Source organism: Colobus angolensis, unplaced genomic scaffold (genome assembly GCF_000951035.1).
Source record: "Colobus angolensis palliatus isolate OR3802 unplaced genomic scaffold, Cang.pa_1.0 Scaffold7, whole genome shotgun sequence".
Taxonomy (NCBI): domain Eukaryota; kingdom Metazoa; phylum Chordata; class Mammalia; order Primates; family Cercopithecidae; genus Colobus; species Colobus angolensis.
In genome coordinates this window covers 13,191,495-13,215,391 of record NW_012120709.1, presented here as the reverse complement: position 1 = coordinate 13,215,391, position 23,897 = coordinate 13,191,495, and the positions used below count along the sequence as shown (strand labels likewise).

The following is a 23,897-nucleotide window of genomic DNA, read 5'->3' as shown; positions in this document are numbered from 1 at the left end:
GAAAATGTAAGGGCCCCTTTACACCTCTAATGTTTTCACGAATGTGGAGGAAAATCATTAATAAAGTTGTTAAAACAAATACTCTCTGAAGCATTTGTTGAAATAGTTCTATGATTCATCTTTGATTAATATATTTACAGGCTACTTGATGGACTTGTTCATGTCCTAGCTCTGGGATTCCACTGAACTCCACATTCTAGTCTTCACTCTTGTGAAAACATATTCTGGCACAGAGCTGTCTATGGTGGGCTGTGTAGGTCAAGAGGTCAGGGTTCAATCCTTGCCTTTTTGCCAGTTTGCCTTGTGATGTCATGCAAGTTGTCTTCCTCTCCATGCCTTGTTTTCATTTATACCATTGAGTGGATGGATTGGATGGACAAAATGATATTTGAGACAATAGTTCCCCAGTCTAGTGGATATTTTGAATCACGTGTAGTTGTTAAAAAAAAAAAAAAAAAAAATCTGAAATAAGGCCGCATAGCTGCAATCAACTGATCTTTGACAAAGTTGACAAAAATAAATAGTGGGGAAACAACAACCTAGTTAATAAGGGGTGCTGGGAAAATTGGCTTGTCATACACATAAGAATAAAATTGAACTCCTATCTCTCATCATATACAAAAATCAACTCAAGATGGATCACATACCTAAACATAATACTTGCAACTACAAAAATCCTAAAAATAAAATCTAGGAAAACCTTTTCTGAACATGGGCCTAGTCAAATAATTTATGATGAAGACCTGAAAAGCAAATGCAACAAAACTAAAAATAGACAAATGTAACTTTATTAAACTAAAAAGCTTCTGCACAGCAAAAGAGAAAAATCAACAGAGTAAACAGACAACATACAGAGTGGGAGAAAATATTTGTGAATTATGCCTCCAACAAAGAACCAATAGCCAGAATTTACAAGGAACTCAAACAACTCAACAAGAAAATAAATAAATAAATAAATAAAACAGCTACATTAAAAGTGGGCAAAGGACATGAACAGACATTTCTCAAAAGAAGAAATACAAGCAGCCAACAAACACATGAAATAATGATCAGCATCACTAATCTTTGGAGAAATGCAAATTAAAACCACACTAAAATATTATCATACACCAATCAGAATGGCTATTACTAAAAAGTCAAAAAACAATAGATGTTGGTGTGGATGCAGAGGAAAGGAACACACTGTTGGTGGGAATGTAAATTAGTTCAACCTCTATGGAAAACAGTATGGAAATATCTCAAAGGGCTAAAAATAGAACGAATGTTTGACCCAGCAGTCCCACTGCTGGGTATCATTATATTAAAAATGACACCTGCACTTGAATATTCATCACAGTACTTCACAATAAGAAAGTCATGGAACCAACGTAAGTGTTTACCACCTGTTGATTTTATTTTAAAAATGTGGTATACACATGCCAAAGAATACTATGTGGCCATGAAAAAGAATGAAATCATATCCTTTGCAGCCACATAGATGGAGCTGGAGGCCATTATCTTAAGTGAACTAACTCAGAAACAGAAAATCAAATATCCCCTGTTCTCACTGATAAGTCTACAGTAACAATGGGTACACACAGACATAAAGATGGAAATAGTAGACAGTGGGGACTCCAAAAGCAGGGAACTCAGGAGGGCTCTGAGGAGTGAAAAATTACCTCTTGGGTACAGTGTTCAATATTTGAGTGATGGGTACACCAGAAGCCCAATCCCCACCATTATTCAAAATACCCATGTGACAAACATGTACATGTTCCCCCTGAATCTACATTTTTTAAAATAACAATTACAAATATTAATATCTTCTGTTTCTTATTCCCTATTCTCCCTCTTCCTAGAATACATTCCAATGCCTTCAACTGTTACTTTAATCACAAAATTGTTGATGACAAATTGTGATGTTCCAATGTATCTTTTTTTATTAATATACATTATACTGTATAACCTATGAAAGAAATGCTTTACTTTGATAAGGGACAATGATGAGTACAGGAGTTAAAAAATATTCTTTTTAAACTCTAGACCTTTTTGAGACCAAAACTCTTAGAATTTGTATTGCTTGTTCAAATTGTTCAGCTGGAGGCTATTATCCTAAGTGAATTAACACAGGAACGGAAAACCAAATACTGCACGTTCTCACTTTTAAGTAGGAGCTAAACGTTGAATACATATGGATGCAAAAGTGGGAACAATAGAAACTGGGCCCTGCTTGGGAGAGGAGGCTGAGAGGAGGGTGAGGGTCGAAAAACTACCTGTTGGGTACTATGCTGTCTACATGAATGATAAAATCATTTGTACACCAAACCCCAGCAGCACACAATTTACCCATGTAACAAACCTGCATATGTGTTCATTGGATCTAAAATAAAATTTGAGAAAAGAAAATAAAAAGAAACAATGATAGTGGAAAATTACACAATTTTACTTTTGTGTCATGGTCAATTAAAATGTTAATATTTAGCAAAGCAAGGAAAAAAACAAATTGTTCATATGGTAATGTAAAAAGATAAGTCTTGAATTTCTACAAAATCATAAAATTTGAAAAATAAATAAATATTAAATTTAGCAGTTCTCTGTATTTCTTTAGCCATAGACTAAGCTACTGCTCTATTAGTCCTTTAGAAAATTCTTTTTGTACTCAAATTTTCTTAATTCTGCTTATGCAACAGCCAGGATTCTCAGTATGTAACAGTGGGTTTTGCCAACTTGGGTCCCAGCATAAATTCTAGTTATTTCTTTTAAATATTTAATGCAATTCAGCCAGAATGCCAAAACACTATCCTTATTATTAAGTAATATATTAAACAAACACCCCTGACTTGTTCCTCACGCTTAATCCAAAGAATTGAAATGAGGAATGGAAGAACAAATAAATTTTAACATAAAATAATAATAATAATTTAATGATAATATAAAATAATACACAACCACATAAATCATAATAATTGGATGTTAGTCTTTTTTAAGGCTTTATCAGAATATTTTGTGTTAAATTGGCTGGGTCAGAATGGCCAGCAAGACTTTACACATCCAAATGGCTCTCTATTATGCTGAGGAGGTTTCATTCATTCCTGTGTAACACTGTGTTAGCGCTTTGTGCAGAATCGTTTTCGTAATATTTCCTTGAAAAAAGTAGAGAATTTTCTGTCTTTGCAGAACATTGAATGGTGGTGCTATATATTTCTTATAGCTTCTTGAAGTGTAGTTATAGAAACCAGATATATAGAAATAGAACCCACATCTCCCATGGGATGTGTGAATGACAGTGTGGTGACCAAAGCACCCCAGGGGTTCAGGCTAACTGCTGGTTTTAAAGCAAGGAAAACTTTTAGTTTTGTGCCTTTAATCTGTATGATTTACTGATTGTGTGAATGTGCTAAAAAATAAAATCATTTTCACCCTTTGGGAAAAAAGGCAGCTTGTGTAAGGTATTAAAGACTGCATATAAATTTAATATTCTCCACATAGCATAAAATTTAATGCTTAAGTAAAATTGAATAAATCTAAAAGCAAAACATAAACATTTCATATTTGGAAAATTTGCACAACAGAATGCCAAAATATTTGTTGATGTTCTTTCAACTATAAAGCACAGACCTATTTCCTTTAAATATTATATGAATCCTGCTGTGATTTAAAAAGAAAAGTGACATCTAATCATGGAACATTAAATTGACTTGGTTATGTAGTTTACGGCTTATTTATCAAAAAAGAATTCAAATCTATTTTTAGAATGAATTTTTGAGATTTAAAGAACAGAAATGAAACTAAATGCAAACACACAAGAAAATAAACACAGAAAGATAAATTGTCTGAAGGGCTATATTTTTGGTGTTTTTGTTTATTTAATGAATAAACAATATGAATTATATAGTATCTCATGTCAACAAAGGCAACATTTCAATCTATTGAATAAACAGTAGCAGAATTCGCCTTGAGTTAATATCCCCTCCTCGGCCGGGCGCGGTGGCTCAAGCCTGTAATCCCAGCACTTTGGGAGGCCGAGACGGGCGGATCACGAGGTCAGGAGATCAAGATCATCCTGGCTAACACGGTGAAACCCCATCTCTACTAAAAAAATCCAAAAATCTAGCCGGGCGAGGTGGCGGGCGCCTGTAGTCCCAGCTACTCCGGACGCTGAGGCGGAATAGTGTGAACCCGGGAGGCGGAGCTTGCAGTGAGCTGAGATCCAGCCACTGCACTCCAGCCTGGGCAACAGAGCAAGACTCCGTCTCAAAAAAAAAAAAAAAAAAATCCCCTCCTCACACATACACTTTTCTATAGTTCAGTAAAAAGGCACATATTTTCTGCTTTAGTTCCTGCATATTTAGAGTGCTTAGGCTAGGCCGGGTGTGTGGGTCATGCCTATAATCCCGGCACTTTGGGAGGCTGAGGCAGGTGGATCGTTTGAAGCAGGACTTTGAGACCAGTCTGGCCAACATGTTTAAACCCTGTCTGTACTAAAAATACAAAAATTAGCCAGGCATGGTGGCGTGTACCTGTAGTTCCAGCTACTCGGGAGGCTGAGGCAGGAAAATCACTTGAATCTGGGAGGCAGAGGTTGCAGTGAGCCAATATCATGCCACTGCACTCCAGCCTGGACGATAGAGTGAGACTGTCTTTAAATGAATAATATGTTTTTAAAAAAGTGCTTAGCCTAGTATTGGCTGCTCACTAATCAAGGTGGTGTGTGCTGAAGGCTGTGGTGACTGTGACAATTTCTTAAGGAAGACCATAATATTGGTAGGTTTTAGATATGAAGTAAATATTTTTAAAACAAATAAATGAATCATTATTATAAATGCAGACATTAAGATGTTTTGAAAAAAATAAATAGCCCTATGGGGAAAAGTTGGTTTTGTTTCAAAGCACCTTATTTTTTTGGAATAATTGTGTGTTAAGAATCAAAACACAAATACACATCGAATGATGAAAACAAATAAGCAAGGAAAACAAACCTCTTCTACATTATTTTTATTTATTTATGTTTTAACTGAAAGTTTGTGTTCTTTGATCAACATCTCCTCAATCCTTCCATATCCCAGCCTCTGGTAACCACCATTATAATCTCTGTGTATGAGTTTGAATGTTATACTTCCAATACAGGTGAGGCCATGCAGTATTTAGGTACTTGTCTTTCTGTACTTATTTCACTTTACATAATGTTCTTCATGTTCAAACATGGTGTCTCAAAAGACAGTCTTTTTCTCTTTTCTAAGGCTGAATGGTATTCTCTTGTGTCTCCAGGCACACCTCAGAGATACTGCGGGTTTGGTTACAACCACTCCAATAAAACAAATATTACAAAAAGGCAAATCACACAATATTTTTTGCTTTCCAGTGCATTTTCAGTTCTTTTCACACTATACTGTAGTCTGTTAAGTTTGCAATAGCATTATGTCTGAAAAATGTGTATTCCTTAATAAAAAAAAAACTTTATTGCTAAAAATGCTAATGATTATCTGTGCCTTCATCAAGTCATAATCTTTTTGCTGGTGGAGGGTCTTACCTTGATGTAGATGGCAACTGACTGATCAGGGTGGTGGTTGCTGAAGGTTGGGGTGGCTCTAACAATTTCTTAAAATAAGACAACAATGAAGTTCACTGTATCGATTAACTCGTCCTATCACAAAACATTTCCTTATAGCTTGCAATGCTGTTTGATAGCATTGTATTCACGGTAGTACTGCTTTCAAAATTTGAATATGTCTTCTCAAACTCTGTGCTGCTTTATCGACTAATTTTAGGTAATATTCTAAATCTTTTGTTGTCATTTCAACAGTGTTCACTGCGTGTTCACCAGGAGTAGATTGCTTCTCAAGAAATCACTTTCTTTGCCCATCCGTGAGAAGTAACTTCTCATTCATTTCAGTTTTATCATGAGATTGAAGCAATTCAGCTACATCTTCAGGCTCTATATCTAATTCTAGTGCTTTTTGCCATTTCTACCATACCTGCAGTGATATCCTCAACTGAAGTCTTGAAGCTCTCAAAGTCATCACTGAGGGTTGAAATAAACTTCTTCCAAACTGTTAATGCTTAAAATGGCTTCTTTCTTTAAACCTCATGAACCATCCTCTGCTAGCTTCAAGCTTTTTTCTGCAGCTTCCTCACCTCCCTCAGCCTTCATAGAATTACAGAGATCTAAGACCTTTTTCTGGATTAGGCTTTGGCTAAACAGAATGTTATGGCTGATTTGATCTTCCATGCTTACCATTAAAACTTTCTCCAGATCAGCAATAATGCTGTTTTACTTTCTTATCACTTGTGTGTTCACCGGAGTAGCATTTTTTGAAACTTCCTTCAAGAACCTTTCATTTTCATTCGCAACTTGGCTAACTGGCTTGAGAGGTGTAGTTTTCCACAGGTCTCAGCTTTTGACCTGCCTTTCTTAAATTTCTAGCATTTGATTTAAAGTGAGAGCCCTGCAAGTTTTCTTTTCACTTGAACACTTAGAGGTCATTGTAGGGTTGTTCATTGGTCTAATTTCAATATTGTTGTTCTCATGGAATAGGGAGCTCTGAGGAGAGGGAGAAGAACTGGGGAACAGCTGGTTGGTGGGGCAGTCAGAACACACATGATGTTGATTAAGTTTACTGTCTTATATGGGTGGTTTGTGGTGCCCCAAAACAATTACCATAGTAACATCAAGGATCACTGATCACAGATTACCATAACACATATAATAATGAAAGAGCTTGAAATATTATGAGAATTGGCAAAATATGACACAGAGACATGAGATGAGCATATGCTGTTGGAAAAATGTCACCAGTAGATTTGGTGGCAGTAGGTTGTCACAGATTTTCTATTGTAAAACTGTGCAATATCTGCAAAGGGCAATAAAGTGAAGCACAATAAAATGAGGTATACTTGTATATACCACATTCCATACCACAAGTATCCATTCATCTGTTGATGGACACTTAGGTTTATTCCATATTTTGGCTATAGTGTATAATGCTGCAGTGAACATGGGGGTGCAGATAACTGTCATTTGATTTCATTTTAAAATATATACTCAGTATTGAGATTGCTGGATCATATAGTAATTCTATTTTTACTTTTTTGAAGAATGTCGATACTGTTTTTCATCATGGTTGTACTAATTTCCACTCCCACCAACAGTCTACAAGGGTTCTCTTTTCTCCGCATTTTGCTGGTACTCATTATTTTTCATCATTTTGGTAATAGCCGTTCTAACAGGTATCAGGTGATAACTCATTGTGGTTTTAATTTGCATTTATCTTTTAACTTGCATTTACCATTGATTAGTGATGTTGAGCATTTTTTTCATATTTCTCTTGGCTATTTGTGTGTCTTCTTTTGAGAAATGTCTGTACTCAGACCTTTTGCCCATTTAATCTGTTGTTTTCCTCTTAGTCAGTTATTTGAGTTATTTATATATTTTGGATATTAAACCCTTGTAAGACATATAGTTTGCAAACATTTTCCCCTATTCTGTATGTTGTTTCTTTACTCTGTTGACGTTTCCTTTGCTGTGCTGAAGCTTTTTAATTTGATAGAATCTCATTGATCTATTCTCATTTTTATTGTCTGTGCTTTTGGGGTCATGTCCAAAAAGTCGCTGTTCAGAGCAATGTCAAGGAGCTTTTCCTCTATGTTTTCTTTTAGTAGTTAGTTTCTAGTCTTAAATAGGAGCTACTGGAACTAAAGTTATAGGAGCTATTTTTGCTGGAGGTCCTAGTGCAAATACTCCAAGCTTAAATGATAAACTTTCCATAATGATAAATCTTTGGGGCAAGATGACACCTATCAATATGTTTTAAGGAAAATTCATATTGTAATTGTTTAATTTGGGCCAGATATAAATGTCATTTCATATACCTCATCATATCCTAGCTAGAAGATGAATGTTAGAGGACAAATGAATTATTTCTTCATTAACTTAGCTGATGTAATCTTTAGGAAGGGGTGGAACTGCACCACATTTAAATGTTCCCTCCCCTTTTATTTCTACAAGAGACTGGAAAAATGGTGTTAATTCATTTTCAAATAGTTGTTAGAATTTTCCAGTAAAACTATTTGTCCTGAATATTTTTTTGAAAAAATTTTAAATTATATATTTAATGTTTTTAATGGTTATAAAAAGATTCAGATTATCAGTTTTATCTTGGTTGAGTTTTGGTAGTTTGTGTTTTTTCAAGGGGCTGCTTCATTTAAACTGTCAAATTTTTTAATGTAAAGCTGTTTGTGATATTCCTTTATTATTCTTTTAATGGCTATATTATCTATAGTGATAACCCCTATCTTGTTCCTTATTGTTGATTTTTGTTTACTTACCTGTCATTTTCATCAGTGTTGCTAGACTTTACTGATTTTATTGATTTTTTTTTCAAAGAATCCATTTTTTTGCTCATTTTCTTTATTGTTTTCCTGTTTGTAATTTCATTGATTACCTCTCTTACGGTTTTCATTTCCTCCCTTCTGCTTGCTTTGGATTTATTTTGCTCTTATATTTTTCATTCTCTGAGGTAGACACTTGGATTATTGATGGGTGATTTGTTCTCACCTTCATTATAAGCACTCTCTTCACTGCTTTGACTGCATGCTACTTATTTTAATATGCTGTATTTCCCTTTTTGTGTAGAAAAGTGTTGTTTCCTTTTCACATTGTTAGGAATTTTTCTGTTGTCTTTCAGTTACTGATTTCTAGTATTATTTCATCTAGTTAACATATTCTGTACAATTTCAACTTTTGAAATTTATTCTGGTGTGTTTTTTTTATGGCTTAGGATTTGGTCAGTATATGTTCCATGATGTCCTTGTTTTTTTTAAGAAAGAGTATTCTGCTGTTGTTGGATTGTCAAATTATTTTAGATATTAATTAGATAGTATTTATAGATTTTGTTATTTTTGTAGATTTTGTTGTTAAGGTATTAGTTTTCTGTGGCTACTGGAACAAATTACCACAAACTTGGTACTTAAAACAGCATAAGTTTATTCTTTCATAGCGCTGCATGCCAGAAGCCGAAGTGTCAAAAGGATCATGCTATCTCCTGAGGCTCTGAGGTAGAATCTGCTTCATGCTTCTAGCTTTTTGTGGCTGCTGGCAGGTCTTGAGGTCACATCACTCCAATCTATGTCTCTTTGTTCACGTCACCGTCTCCTTTGTGTGTGGTGTATGTGTGCATGTGTGGCCTCCCTCCGCCTTCCTCTTGTAAGGCCACTCATGATGATCAAAGTATCAGAATGTATAATATTATCATATTTGTCTCAGTCATCGCATATGATTTAGACAACTCATGAGGAGAAGATATTCTATGTATTTACCCATATTTCTAGTCCTTCTGTTCCTTTTCTTCCTTCCTGGTGCTCAAATATTTTTTTTCTCTATCTTTTTCTTTTGTTTAAAGACCTTTCTTGAGCCATTCTTCAAGAGTAGATCTGCTAGGACAAAGATTTTTAGTTTTTGTTTGTCTGCAGATGTCCTTTCACCCCACTTAATTCTTGGAGAATAGTTTCCCCAGATGTAGAATTCACAGTTGACAGCTCTTTTTCAATTTTGAAAAATAATGTGCTACTTTCTTCTGGTCTCTATAATTTTAGATGACAAATAAGCTGCCATTCAAATTGGTGTTTCCTGTAAGTAATGTGTCATGTTTCTCTGGCTGCTTTCAGAATTTTTTCCTTTTTTTTTTTCTTTTTTTTTTTTTTGAGACGGAGTCTCGCTCTGTGGCCCAGGCTGGAGTGCAGTGGCCGGATCTCAGCTCACTGCAAGCTCCGCCTCCCGGGTTTACGCCATTCTCCTGCCTCAGCCTCCGGAGTAGCTGGGACTACAGGCGCCCGCCACCTCGCCCGGCTAGTTTTTGTATTTTTTAGTAGAGACGGGGTTTCACCGTGTTAGCCAGGATGGTCGCGATCTCCTGACCTCATGATCCGCCCGTCTCGGCCTCCCAAAGTGCTGGGATTACAAGCTTGAGCCACCGCGCCCGGCCAGAATTTTTTCTTTGTATTTAATTTTCAGAAGTTTAACTGTGATGTATCTTGGAGTGAATTCCTTTCAGTTTATCCTTATTTAGAATCCATATAGTTGAATTTGTGGGTTTATGTCTTTCACCAAACTTAAGACATTTTCATCTATAGTTTATTCAAATACTATTTCAACCTTACTTTCCCCTATACTTTTGGAACTCTTAGGATATGAATGTGGATTTCTTTTTTATTGTCCTAAAGATCCCTAAAAGTTTTTTTTTTTTTTTAGCCCATTTTCTCTCTTTTGTTCAGATTCAGTAAATTCTATTAAGCTGTCCTCAATTCACTGATTCTATCCTCTATCATCTCCATTCTAATTTTGAGCCCACCCAGCATGTTTTCTATTTTTGTTGCTGTATTTTTCAGTTCCATAATTTCCATTGGTTATTTTTATATTCCTATTGCTTTACTGAGATTTTGTGTTTTTAAAATTCATTTAAAAAAGAATTTATAATTGTTGTTGAAATATTTTCTTATGCCCTCTTTAAAATTCTTGACAGATAATTCCAACATCTGATTCATTTTAGTGTTGGTGTCAATCGATTATCTTTTCTCACTCAAGTTGTGATTTTCTTGGTTCTTATTATGATTCTTATTATGATGGTTGACTTTCTATTATATTTTTTGACAATTTGGGTATTATGTTAGGAGACTCTAGATTCTATTTAAATTTTTTATTTTAACAGTCAATTCCTCTGTTTAGGCTTGGCATGTAGGTCCTGGCCTACTTTTGTGGTTTTTAGTTGCAATGACTGTGTAATTTTCAGAGGTTATGTGGTGCTATTTTCATCTTGGTTTATTTCATGCCTCATGGCTCCTACTGTCCTTGGTAATGCTGCTTGAGGGTGCAGAGCAAGCTTCTCCAGGTCAGATATCCTTATGTCTCTATATGGAGGGGATTTTCAGCCCATGTGGATGAAGAGTAATTCCTAGCTGGGCATTTGTTGTGCAAAATTTCTCCTGCTGGTGACTCTAGCCATATACTTTATTGGGTAGTGAGTGATGGTGGGTTTGAGAGGGAGAATATCAGGACATAAAGGACATGGAAGCTTCTCAGGCTGGGCACTGTCTCCTGCCTTTTTAGCTAGAGCTAGTTCTTTGAAAGCAAATGTTGCTCTGTAAGAGCAATAGCCCTTCTGGAAGCCCCTTTAATTGTTGAAGCACCGGGGACATATCGTTGTGTTTGTGCTTTCATAGATGACATTGCAGGGATCTGAAAGACCAGAAACTAAATCTAATTGTTACTGAACTGAATTTTAAAGAATAGGCATGCAAATAGCAACTACATCTATATGTGTAGCAACAATTTCTCTCTTTTCACCTAACTGCCCATTGTGAACATCTCTTTAAGGTTGTTTTGCCATCACATTGATTTATATTTAAAATTGTAATTGTTTCGCTTCTCTCTCCTTCACCATCAGCCTTCCACAGTGGTTAAGAGTGTTTCCTTTGGAGTCAGTCCAGTTTGGGTTTGAGTGTTGGTCTTACTGCTTATTAGCTGTGTATTCTTAACAAATCTCTTAACCTCCCTAAATCTTAAAACTGAGGATAGTAATAGCTAGCAAAAGAGTAAAATTCAGTAATAAAATATAAATTAAGTATTAAGTAAGTTACTCAGCATAGTATATGGGCAATAGCAAGTACTCAGAGATGTGTTGAGTTAGCTACAGGCATTATCATCCTCAACATCACTATAATCTTTTCCAGTTTATAGGTAAGGAAACCGAGGCTTTGAAAGGATAAGGAACTGAACCTAGGTCAGTTTTCCCACTTAATTGTCAGGAGAGTTGAAGTTCAAATTCAGGCCTGACTTCTTCCAAATCCTTCTTTTCAAACTAGTATGTAACACTGCCTTAAATGATTTTCTTATAAAACTTGAGGCTCCATGAGAGCATGGATTAGGCCATGCTCAAGATATGCAAAAATATAAGACATGTAATGTGCAGTTATATGACCTGGACTTACTCAATTCTGATTACTTATTGATAACAGTGGTAAATATTTTCATAGAAGTATCTGTGTATTAACATACAACAAACCCCCATGACATGAAATAACCTATATAACAAACCTGCACATGTATCCCCCAACCAAGTATAAAAGTAAAATGAAAAAAGAAATAAAGCAGACACTTTAACAGAACCTGACAACCAAGGTTTGGGATAGTATGACATTTAACCCTTTACTATAGCTCAAAGCAAAATACTCCCCTTTGTTATGCTTACCAATTTCTGAAATCTGTCAAATGTTATGACAGTTTATTTTTCTGATGTCTTCTGTGCTATCTCATTGTAACTTCAATATGATGCAAGATGCAATAAAACCTTAGATAGATGTTTCTATTTTAAGCAATTTTCCACAATTCTTTTACATACAAATATGTAGTTCTTATAATAGTTTTGCTTATTGCTAAGTTAATAAATTCAAAATGATGAATTTCTGAACTTATAATTATAATGAGAAAAATAATTCAAGAAGGATAATTTATATTATTTTCCAATTAACGTAATAATACATTGGCGACAGAGATACAAATGGTGCCATTGAATCTGCCCATTTATTAAATAAAAAATTCACTGATAGAAAATATTGAAAAGGAAGTTATTTACTTTATTTGTTTGGGCTTCTCTTCTATGAATTATTTTTCTGTAGTGTAGGCAATCAGCAACTTTTTCTTCTTTCAGGGTCTGTGTATGTAGAGATTTCAGAAAAACTAATGGCCACATATAAATCAAAGACATATTTACTGTTTTATATTTTTGAGACAGGAATGTGAACTATTCAATTCAAACTTTTATAAATTAAAGAAATCTTTAAAATGTATCATATATAGGCAACAATATATATTAATTTATGCATACGTACGTACACTGATTCCATATTTAAAATTAAGATGGAGATGATAAAGGCAAAAGAGAATAAGGTTTAGTTGTGATGGTAAATGTTAAAGTTGATACTTTTAAAAAGAAAAGAGAAAGAAAAAGAAAACAGGAACCAATGGAAAAAAATGAGAGAGTGAGGTCCAAGCGATGAGGAAGAGAGACCAGCAGAAGGAGAGACAAACACCAAATGAAGAGAGGAGGGTGAAAAAAGTGCAACTCCAGGAAGCAAGAGCGAAGAAAGAAGAAAGCAAGAGGGAGAAGAAAAATGAAGTAATTGGAAAGAAATGTGAAGACAGAGAGAGAGAGCTACATAGAAGTTTAAATATATGAGTATCAGATGTTATCATTGCCATTTAAAAATATGATTAACTCTATTAAGCTTATCAAGGTTTTTGTGCCTATGTCAATCTTAAAAAAATGGATATAATAATTTTTAGGCTGGGCGTGGTGGCTCACGCCTGTAATCCCAGCACTTTGGGAGGCCGAGATGGGCGGATCACGAGGTCAGGAGATCGAGACCATCCTGGCTATCACGGTGAAACCCCGTCTCTACTAAAAATACGAAAAATTAGCTGGGCGTGGTGGTGGGCGCCTGTAGTCCCAGCTACTCGGGAGGCTGAGGAAGGAGAATGGCGTGAACCCAGGAGGCGGAGCTTGCAGTGAGCCGAGATCGCGCCACTGCACTCCAGCCTGGGTGACAGAGTGAGACTCCATCTCAAAATAATAGTAATAATAATAATAATTTTTAAACTATGGGATTGTACATTATGTGTATCTTCCTTACCATGCCCTTAAGATCCTATTAACAAGAAAGTATGTATTATTAACAACACTCCTCCCCCCAAAAACATACAAAACATATACAAAACAATCTGTAAATATTTTACAGGACAATTATTTTCTTTTTACTCAAACCATAGCCTGCAGTATTTTGAGAGCCTATTTTAGGTGGTGAATTTAGAATGTCTTCCTCCTCCTATTCTCTGGCCCAATATAGATTTGGTTCTCCACCATACTGTGGTCTGTTTGAAAAGGGGAACCATATTTTATCTTTCTATCCTTATCATCCAGAGCAGAGCATTATTAGTAAACAGAAAATACTCAATAAATATTTTAGTGAATAAATGAGAGTAATATAAATAAAAGGATGAAATACTGAACTTTAGCAGAAATTTTACATAAGGTAAAGTGAGCATTTAATTCCATAAAAATCATAACATCAAGCAAGATTCCATTTTATTTTCTTATATAAATAAGATCTTGGTGAATGGTACAAGGGAGCAAAGTAAAAATATTAACGGACTTAAAAATCCAAATCCCTACAGTTTATTACATGTATTTTCAGTGCCACCAGTTTTTATCAACTAGCTTAACTATTTAGCTATAAAGAAGACAGGAAAATGCACGTATTGAGCATAATCTGTGTGATAGTGGAACATAGATGAAACTGATGCACAGTCCCAATTGGTCGACTTTTAGCCTATTCTTTCTAAGTAATTGCAACTAGCTTCTTCTCCAGGTGTTCTTAGTTTCACCTTAGTCCAATCCAAATAGCTATAGTTGTAGTCATACCCCACCTTCACCTTCCTTTTCTACTGGTGCTCATTGTTTGTGCCCTCTGAAGGTGTTCGTTAGGCTACCGGGTGTAAGCTTGTGTTCACTGTTTCCCGTTAAATCTCAGTTCCCTAAATTCTCCAGTGAAAGGGCATAGAAAAGAGGAATAGATTTAAATTATTGTACCCTCAGATTCTTTATCATATGACCCAAATTCCTTCAGTATTATAATTATTATTTTTAATTTATTTTTAGCTTATATGAACATGCTAGTTGAGTGATATTTTCTGATAATGTTAGCTTAATGATATCTAGTTTATATTTTTATCTTTAAGAATAAGAGAACTGTCCACTAATCTAAGCAGCACAATAACTAGGACATTTTCAAAGTACTATAATGGTTGAGAAATGATTTACATAAGGCCAAACAATTACTTTGATTCATTTTAACCTCCTGGATTTATTTTCTGAAAGGGGTATTATTTTAATGACAGTTAAATATAGTTATTTTGACAGATGGATTTACCATAATTTTATTATTATTTAGCAGGCTGAAAGCTTTTGAATTGGCTCATAAACCAGTTTCATGATGTACCTGAGAGTATCATCTTAAATAAAAAATGTTTTCCTGATTCACTTTTCACTGATCTCACTTTCCATTTCTTTATTGTCTTTAGAAAGTAGCTGAGTGAGATATAAAACAATTGTTTATCTTCAGAACCATGAATTTTAAACTGGCTGACAATCAGATTTAAATTTGCTTATATGGATACAGTAACTGAGTATTGCTAATAAAACATTTTTTTCTTTCTATTCATCAGATAATATATTAAATTTTGTGAACCTACTATGTGAAGAGTACTGATCAAAATTCCATGTTAATTTCACAGGTGATGGAAGTCAAAGGACAAATGATCCATGTTCCAGAATCAAATTCCATTTTATTTTTGGGCTCTCCATGTGTGGACAAGTTGGATGAACTCATGGGCCGAGGGCTACATCTCTCAGACATCCCTATCCATGATGCCACCCGAGATGTCATTTTGGTTGGTGAGCAGGCAAAGGCCCAAGATGGCTTGAAGAAAAGGATGGATAAATTAAAGGCAACTTTAGAAAGAACTCACCAGGCCCTGGAAGAAGAGAAAAAGAAGACAGTGGATCTTCTATATTCTATTTTCCCTGGTGATGTAGCCCAGCAATTGTGGCAAGGGCAGCAAGTACAGGCCAGAAAGTTTGATGATGTCACCATGCTCTTTTCAGACATTGTTGGCTTCACAGCCATATGTGCCCAGTGTACTCCCATGCAAGTAATCAGCATGCTGAATGAACTGTACACCAGATTTGACCACCAGTGTGGATTTTTGGATATTTATAAGGTAAGGGAGTTTAGTTACTTATATATAAATGTGTTTTAATAGTAACTTGTCATCTTAAATTGATTTTTTAACTTAATACTAAATAATTGACAACTCTTTAATTTAGAAATCTTTATAGAGAATACAGGTGTTTCTTCTTTATGAGTAAACTTTCAATATGAGTTGATTTGTATTGACATAGATAACTGTGAAGAATCGTGATATTGCTCAGTAAGGAAAAATTCTGTATAGCTACTCCTCTACATTTATTTTTATTAAAAAAATTAAACTTGTTGAATTTTAGGCAACTTTTTACCACAGAATTATTCTTGCTTAGAAAATAGGATTCCAATATAAACTAAGAATTTTATTTTTACAGTTAAAAAGAAATAGCAAGTTAAAATATGCATTGTATTATCAAATATGGCTAATCAGTATTTTGCACTGCATTATTAACTGAGATCTCTATAATTCTAAAAAGAAAAAGACCTATATATAAATACTCCAGCTATTGCTCAAATGACTAATGGGTTTTTGAGGAAGTACCTTAATTTTCCAAGCTACATAATGGAAAAACTTCCAAAATTGGTGCCAACCACCATTTGTTGGTTTGATTTGGTGAATTCTTTATTTCTCATTAAGATCATAGCAATATTTTGAGCCATTTAGCTCCATATCTACCTAATTGATAACTCTACAACTTTACCTAGAATCTTACGTGTATTGCACAATTTGTCAGGGTGCAGGGCTTTTTCTATATGAAGGGAATCAAGTACTTTAAGTATAAATAGTTGTGAACTGCAGGTTTTATTTTCTTCTTTACTACTACATATTGACCAGCTACTTACTTTATAGTATGATCTTCACATAAGCAGATTTAGAAAGAACCTGTCTGATTCACTTTGTACATTTTATATTATCATCCAGAGGGTAATTTTATGAAGGTATGTCTTGGGGAAAGGAACTCTTTAGTTTCATTATGTAAACTATATAGCCAATGTTAAATATTTTACTTGAATTTCTTCTGAGTGGTAAACATTCAGTATGAAGTAGGTATGAGGGATTTTCCTTGTTACAGAAAATTAAGTTCTTATAAATTATCTTTAACTCCCTTACAATTTATTGGTATATAATTTACAGCAGTGGCAGCCAAATGTCTGATTCTAAACCAGAGAGATACTATAATGTTATACGGTCACTTTCAGGACAGAGGAGATCAGCTGAATTTGGCAACACTTTCCTTCCTCCGTACTTGGGGCACTATTACACCAATCTCTGCAACAACCAGTCTTTTCCCTCTAAACTACTGATTTGCAGTGTTCGCTTCCTCCAGTTAAAGCAGTCATGTTTTGTTTTGTTTTGTTTTGTTTTTTTAGCCCTAAGTTCATACAACTAAATGAGAATGATAATAGATAAATAAACTATTCTCTGGAAAAAACATGGGAATTCCTGACAAACATAAGTATCAGTTAAATTTTGAGGAAAGAAGAAATGTGATGCTTCTGAGTATACCAAAGCAGGCTCAAGGTTTTAAAATACAACTTGATTTCTTAGACATCAAGCATTCCTTCCCTTGATATAAGCTAGGACATCTCACAGAAAAACATTAGAAATATTCTGTATGATCTTGAAATTTTCCTATATATTTTTAAACCATGGACAGTTTCATCTAGTCATAATAATAATCAACAAGTTTTAACTTACAAAATGTTTATACACACACACACACACACACACACATAATAATTCTAGTTCACAACTTTTCTTAAACTAAACTTGCTTCAGAAATTTTGCAATGAATTATAACTAAATAAGATTCCAGGGCTTGGTGTTCTTAACGTATCTTCAGTGCTAGTAGATTAGCCAGGGTTCTCTAGAGGGATGGGACTAATAGGATAGATGTATATATGAAAGGGAGTTTATTAAGGGGTATTGACTCACACGATCACAAGGTGAAATCCCACCATAGGCTGTCTGCAAGTTGAGGAGCAAGGAAGCCAGTTTGAGTCCCAAAACCTCAAAAACAGTGCAGCCTTCAGTCTGTGGTCGAAGGCCTGAGAACCCCGAGCAAACCACTAGTGTACGTCCAAGAGTCCAAAAGCTAAAGAACTTGGAGTCCAATGTTTGAGGGCAGAAAGCACCTAGCACAGGAGAAAGATGGAGGCCAGAAGACTCAGGCCAGTTTAGTCCTTCCACATTCCTCTGCCTGCTTTTATCCTAGTCATGGTGGCAGCTGATTAGATGGTACCCACCGGATTGAGAGTAGGTCTGCCTCTCCCAGTCCACTGACTCAAGTGTTAATCTCCTTTGGCAACACCCTCATAGACACACCCAGGAACAATATTTCTTATCCTTCAATCCAATGAAGTTGACACTCAACCATCTCAGCTAGTAAGTATATGTATCTAGGATAGGTGTATAGGGCTGCTTTGGCTGCTTATTCAGGATTAGGGAGGTTGAGTTTGGGAAATCCAGACTGGAAATACAATATATGCTAAATCCATAGCAATAATGGTTTGGCCAGAGAAGGAAAGACAAATAAAGAGATATTGGTCCTGTATAGGATTAAAAGAGTACATTGGGAGAAATGCATCAGGAGAGATATAAATTAGAAAACTTCTGTTTGACCAGCCTGATCTGTAATCTTCATAAACATTCTAGTGTATTTTCTAGAAAATATACATAGTGCTGTTTTAAACCATGAACTATTTGCTAAATTTTTAATTGCTATTGAAACAAAAAAATCCCAGAGGTGGTAGAATTTTTTTGTAAGGATCACAAATCTTCTTATTTCATGAAATGAAAAGAGTTTTGCTAAATTGAAAGTGTGTATAGAATTTCAGTAATTATGTAGAATAACGATACCACAGAGAAAAATAAGGTACAGCCCACCTTTTGTGTTTTTAGAAATGTGAAAGGAAGCCAGGCAAAACTAAATGCCAAGAGAAAAGAACTAGATGGAGTGACCCACATGGGGCTTTCATAGTGTGCTATGACATGAGATACTAGTCTCTAAATTTGTAGTTGCCCCTCTCTTCTTCATGTCATTACTCCATGTTTTCCTATCATTAGGTAGATGATAGAGTGAATAATTATAATTTTAGTGGTAGAATCCAGATAAATTAAGACATAATAAGATCATTCCGCCAAAATAATCAAGCTTTCTATAAAGTAGAGGGTTGAGGAAGAAGCTGTAGATTTTGCTGTGCTCATATCAAGCACTGAGAAAATGAAAGCCTTTACAATGCTTAACTGCCATGATGTTACAGGTATATGAGTACTAAGTAAGAGCTAGGCAAATTGAAGGAAGTCTGGATTACAATTTTGTTTCTTTTGTAATTAGAAAGGCAAATTTTCAGTAAAAGTCGACATAAACAACATACGTAATATTTTGCTTCTCAGCTTGTTCTCTCATGAACATAAAGAACCAGTATCTAATTTTGTAAATCAATGGCATACAAATAATAATAATAATAAAAAATAATAAATAATGCATTGACTATTGAAGCAAATTAATGTACATTTTGCTTTATTTTACATTTGTCTTGGGGAAGACCTTTGATTTTGGATAAACAGGGAGAAAGACTTCTCCACTTTCTCTGATTCCGTCCTGCCATGGTTGCAGTGTTCCAGTGCTATTTTAAATACAATCTTTAGCATTCCCATCTTTTCACCTTTAAGCACTTTAACTTGACTTTTCTCCAGTTCTGTGCCCCATAAAATAAAGATACTTAGTGAATCAATCTTATAGTTACATCATAAGCATTTCAGTGAGCTTTCCTATACTCAAAGAACTTAGAATAGCATCTGGTACATAGTAGTAAATGTAAATATTAGCTGCCATTGGAACTTCTCAGACATGTGTATCTATCTAGACATACATGGATGTGTGTTATGTGATTGTGTGTGTGTGTTTGTGTGTGTGTGTTATATATACATACCTAGTAGGCCCAGAGCTTTTTAGAAAAGAATAAAATATGATCTCATTTAATCCCTCCTTGAATAACATGTGGCATTATGTATATTTTCAGATAAGAAAACTGAGTTTTGGAAAGGTTAAATCCAGATAACATGGCTCATAAGTCAGAATTTGAACTGAGACTTGTCTGATTCTGAAGCCTATAGTTTTTGTACAATTTAGGCTGTGATCTAGACAAAGATCAAATGACAGAAACCAAGTGGAAACTGTTTAAAAACAATGTTACAGAATCAGTAACTGTAGTTATACTGTTAAGTTGGAGATTCTCCCCTCTGCCATCTTTTCTCTTTGTTAGAAACCAGCCAGCACCTCTGTCTTCATTCCTCCTATGGAAAGTAGCATACCAAAAGAGGTATTGTGGGAGCAGTAGTCCCAGGTGCAGGCAATAAGAGGTATATTTTTAAAACAGTGAAATGGAATAAAAGTTGATCTGGTTTTAAAAATCACCTTGCCCAGGTAACTCTAAAAATGGTAGTGATGGCCGGACGCGGTGGCTCACACCTGTAATCCCAGCACTTTGGGAGGCCAAGGTGGGCGGATCACTTGAGGTCAGGAGTTCAAGACCAACCTGGCCAACCTGGTGAAACCCTGTTTCTACTAAAAATACAAAAATTAGCCAGGCATGGTGGTGGACACCTGTCATCCCAGCTAGTCAGGAGGCTGAGGCAGGAGAATTAATTGAACCCAGGAGGCAGAGGTTGCATTGAGCCGAGATCTTGCCACTACACTCCAGCCTGGGCAACAGAGTGAGACTGCATCTGAAAAAAAAAATGTTAGTGATAAAATACTTTTCTCTGTTAGAGTAAAGGTAGAGGGAGTATTCCCATCACAGCTTTCAAGTGTGGTTTGCAAATGTCCATGGCATTAAACATTGTCAGGTTTAGATTGGGAAGGAGTCCACAGTAAGACAAGATAGTGCAACCAGGAAATACCAGGACCAAAATTCTATTACATTAGGGAATCTGATGTTGAAAATCTGAAAAAAAACAACACAAAGTTCATATTGGCAAAGGAACGCAAGTATTATAAGTCTAGCTGGAAAAGCAGAGCTCAGGCCAATTAGCAAAGTAGGAGGAAATCCAGGAAAACTCTTAGGGAATACAAGACCTTGGGACTGGGCCCAAGGGGTCTAGATGACAGGAACTGGAAACCAGGCAGCATGTCTAGATAGAAAGTATAAATATGGGTATCAGTACAAACTTTGATAAAGAAGCAGAGTCTTTTCCCTGGACAGAATTAAGCTTAGAATCAGAGGGTACATAGGACAAGTCTACAGTGTTAAAGGGGAACTGAATATGGCAACCTCATCAAAGGATATAGAGATGTCCACTGAGCTTTTAAATACTAAAACAGGATTAGAATCACTGAGATACTAGAGTTAGGAGGTTGGTTATATCCCTCCTTGAAAATGCAGAAAATTTGCTTGGGGACTCTGTTGGAATTAATACAGTGTGAAAATTACTAGATACACTGAGTTCTTCTAAAAGTCTTTTAAGGCCAGTGAAAACACTGTGTTAACTTTATAAATTGCAAACTCCATGAATACCAATTAAAGGGGTCAGAAAAGCCATTAAGATCATGTACATTTCATTTAATTTATGCCAGCATATTATTATGCTTTAGTCTTCTATTAACTGTAGACTCCTGTTAACTGTAATACCTTAACCACTTTGTGGGAAAAAAAATCTAGACATTCTGTCTTAATACATTTTGTGCTGTCATAATAGAATACCTGAGACTGGGTTATTTATAAAGAACAGAAATTTAATCTCTCACAGTTCTTAAGTCTGGGAAGTTCAAGGTGAAGGTGCTGGCATCTGATATGGGTCTCCTTGCTATATCCCAACATGGATGAATGCAAAGGGCAAGAGAGCAGAGTGAACCTATTCCTACAAGCTCTTCAAATAGTGGCTCCATCTTCATGACCTCCCATTAGGTCCCACCCTCAATACTTTTGTATTGGGGATCAAGAATTTTGAGGAACACATTCAAACCATGGCACCTTCTAAAAATAAATACAGAATGCAAAAGTTAATAGTGATAAACATCCATGATAGAGATGCTTGTACATAAGCTTATATATAAGTGATCAGTGTTCGCTTTTGAGTGTGCATGTTAATATCCCAGAGAAACTGAGAGTCAGGCAAGCCCTTTTAGTCTGGGTATCTCGGTGAAGACTGCCGAGGCTTTGTACTGATAATACTCACAGCACCTGAATTTGTACATTGGCTAAGGAGCTATAGTAGACATAAATCCCCATCTTTAACCTCCTTTGTAAAAGCTGAAAACAGATGTTTCTGACATAGAGTTTTAGGGCTACACAACTTTATGCCTCAAGAATTTTGATTTGTCTTGCCACTTGATGCGAAGCTACTTCACTGGACCTTAAGCCAGATTTTAGAAAATGCAACAGATTCTCAAGGGTATCGCTTCAGCATGAATTAGATTTCACAGAAAAATGAAATGCTTCACTTCCACCTTGTTTTGTTGTAAAACAGAAAGCCTTTTAAAGTACTTAGGTACTTAAGTTATTGTTGGAATTTTATAAATATGTATATGCCATTTTACTTCATTTGCAGCGTGAAATGCCAGTTCCATTTAGTAAAGAGTAACTGCTTCATTTTTCCCCAAATTTACATATTTTCTCTTTTAATGATCAGTGCACACACTTTTAAAATTGAGCATTGTTTAAGATTTATGTTAGTTCTCTTCAGTAGTCTCCATCAACATCAACATCATTTGCTTTTGCTGATATTTTGTTGGAAACAAGGCAATAATGTTTTTTAGTAAGTTAGGAAATAAGAATGTCTTAAGTCGAAAATTTATTCAACTCATTCATTCACTCAATAAACATTTATAACTCACTTGATAAGGAGCCATGACTTCCATAGAACCTTTAAAATGTTATGGAAATTAGAATGTATTTTTAGAACAATTTTAGTGAATAGAAAAGAACTCATTTACATGCTTTAGGAAGTAAGGTGAAAGTCACAGATAAGCATTCTGTTCTGATAGCTTTCTATGGGGGGAGTTATATTGTCAGTTTCAAAATACCATAATGCTGTAAAAATTACCTGAAGAGGGTTTAACCTCATTTATATGTTTGCCTTTGGCGAGCACTTTAGTTGGAGATAAGGAAGAGGCAAGGGTAAGATACGTTTCTTTCAAGTCATTCAGCCGAGGCTGTGGAATCCCAGTGCTATCTTGAGTGCACTAGTTGGAGTTCTCATCTTTCCACCTTTCATAGCTTATTTAATCTCTCTGCCTCAGTTTTATCATCTGTAAATAAGAGACTAATTTTATCACTTTATAGTTTTATTTAGTGAGCTTTTAAATGAGATTTATGTAAAGTGCTTAGAACAGTGTCTGCTTCATGGTAGTAAATGTACATACTATTCAAACAGGTATATCTGGTCCCATATGGGAAGCGTGTGTGTCTGTGTGAGTGTGTGCGTTGTGTATGTGCAGGCATTTTTATGTATGTAAACATTGTGTATCCAACGCTTACTAGAAATAGATTAAATGCTTATGTATTTGGATTTATTCTTTTAGGCTATTAGAATTGCACTGTATGCCAAAGACTGTGAAGGAAGGGTAGAGAGAAATAAAAGATAAGGAGGGAGGGAGATAAATAGCTTTTCGAAATGCATTATTTGTGTCATCTTCATGGGGCCTCAAAGATTCTTAAAGATGGTTCCAGCTGCATGCTCTGAATTACAATGTGGGATTTATAAAGATGACGGTTTTCTTAAAGCCATAATGACTCGTGGGTTGTCTGTGACCAATACTATGAAACTGAACCCCAAATGTCTATTTTTTATATTCTAATATGACAGCCTGAATTATTTTTCTTCTATATTCAGAGAACATTTCTTTTAGTGTTGTGGCATATTCTGAAGACAGTTAGAAGGCTAAAATACTTTCAATTGCTAAGCAGAAGTTAATATTAATGAAGTGTCTTGTTGAATTTTTCAAAGTGTTTTGGGGTTATTTTTGTCCCTATTGATATTTAATTTCTAAAGAGTGGTGGCAACTGCAAAGAGATTGATGTTTTTGATTTTTACAAGCAGTATGAACTGAATATTTGTGACCCTCCCAAAATTCATATGTTGAAGCCCTACTTAATGTGAT

The 23,897-nt window shown here is 35.2% G+C and overlaps 1 protein-coding gene across 1 annotated transcript in view; it reads left to right on the top strand.

Annotated features, from left to right (window-relative positions):
• The window catches only part of GUCY1A2 (guanylate cyclase 1, soluble, alpha 2), a gene marked incomplete at its 5' end in the record, with an annotated part of 327,669 nt that overhangs the window by 192,660 nt on the left and 111,112 nt on the right, over window positions 1-23,897 (top strand). Inside the window, one exon of the mRNA XM_011927025.1 lies at window positions 15,323-15,808. Coding sequence (XP_011782415.1) covers window positions 15,323-15,808 — 486 coding nt within the window. The remainder of the gene's footprint in view (window positions 1-15,322; window positions 15,809-23,897) is intronic.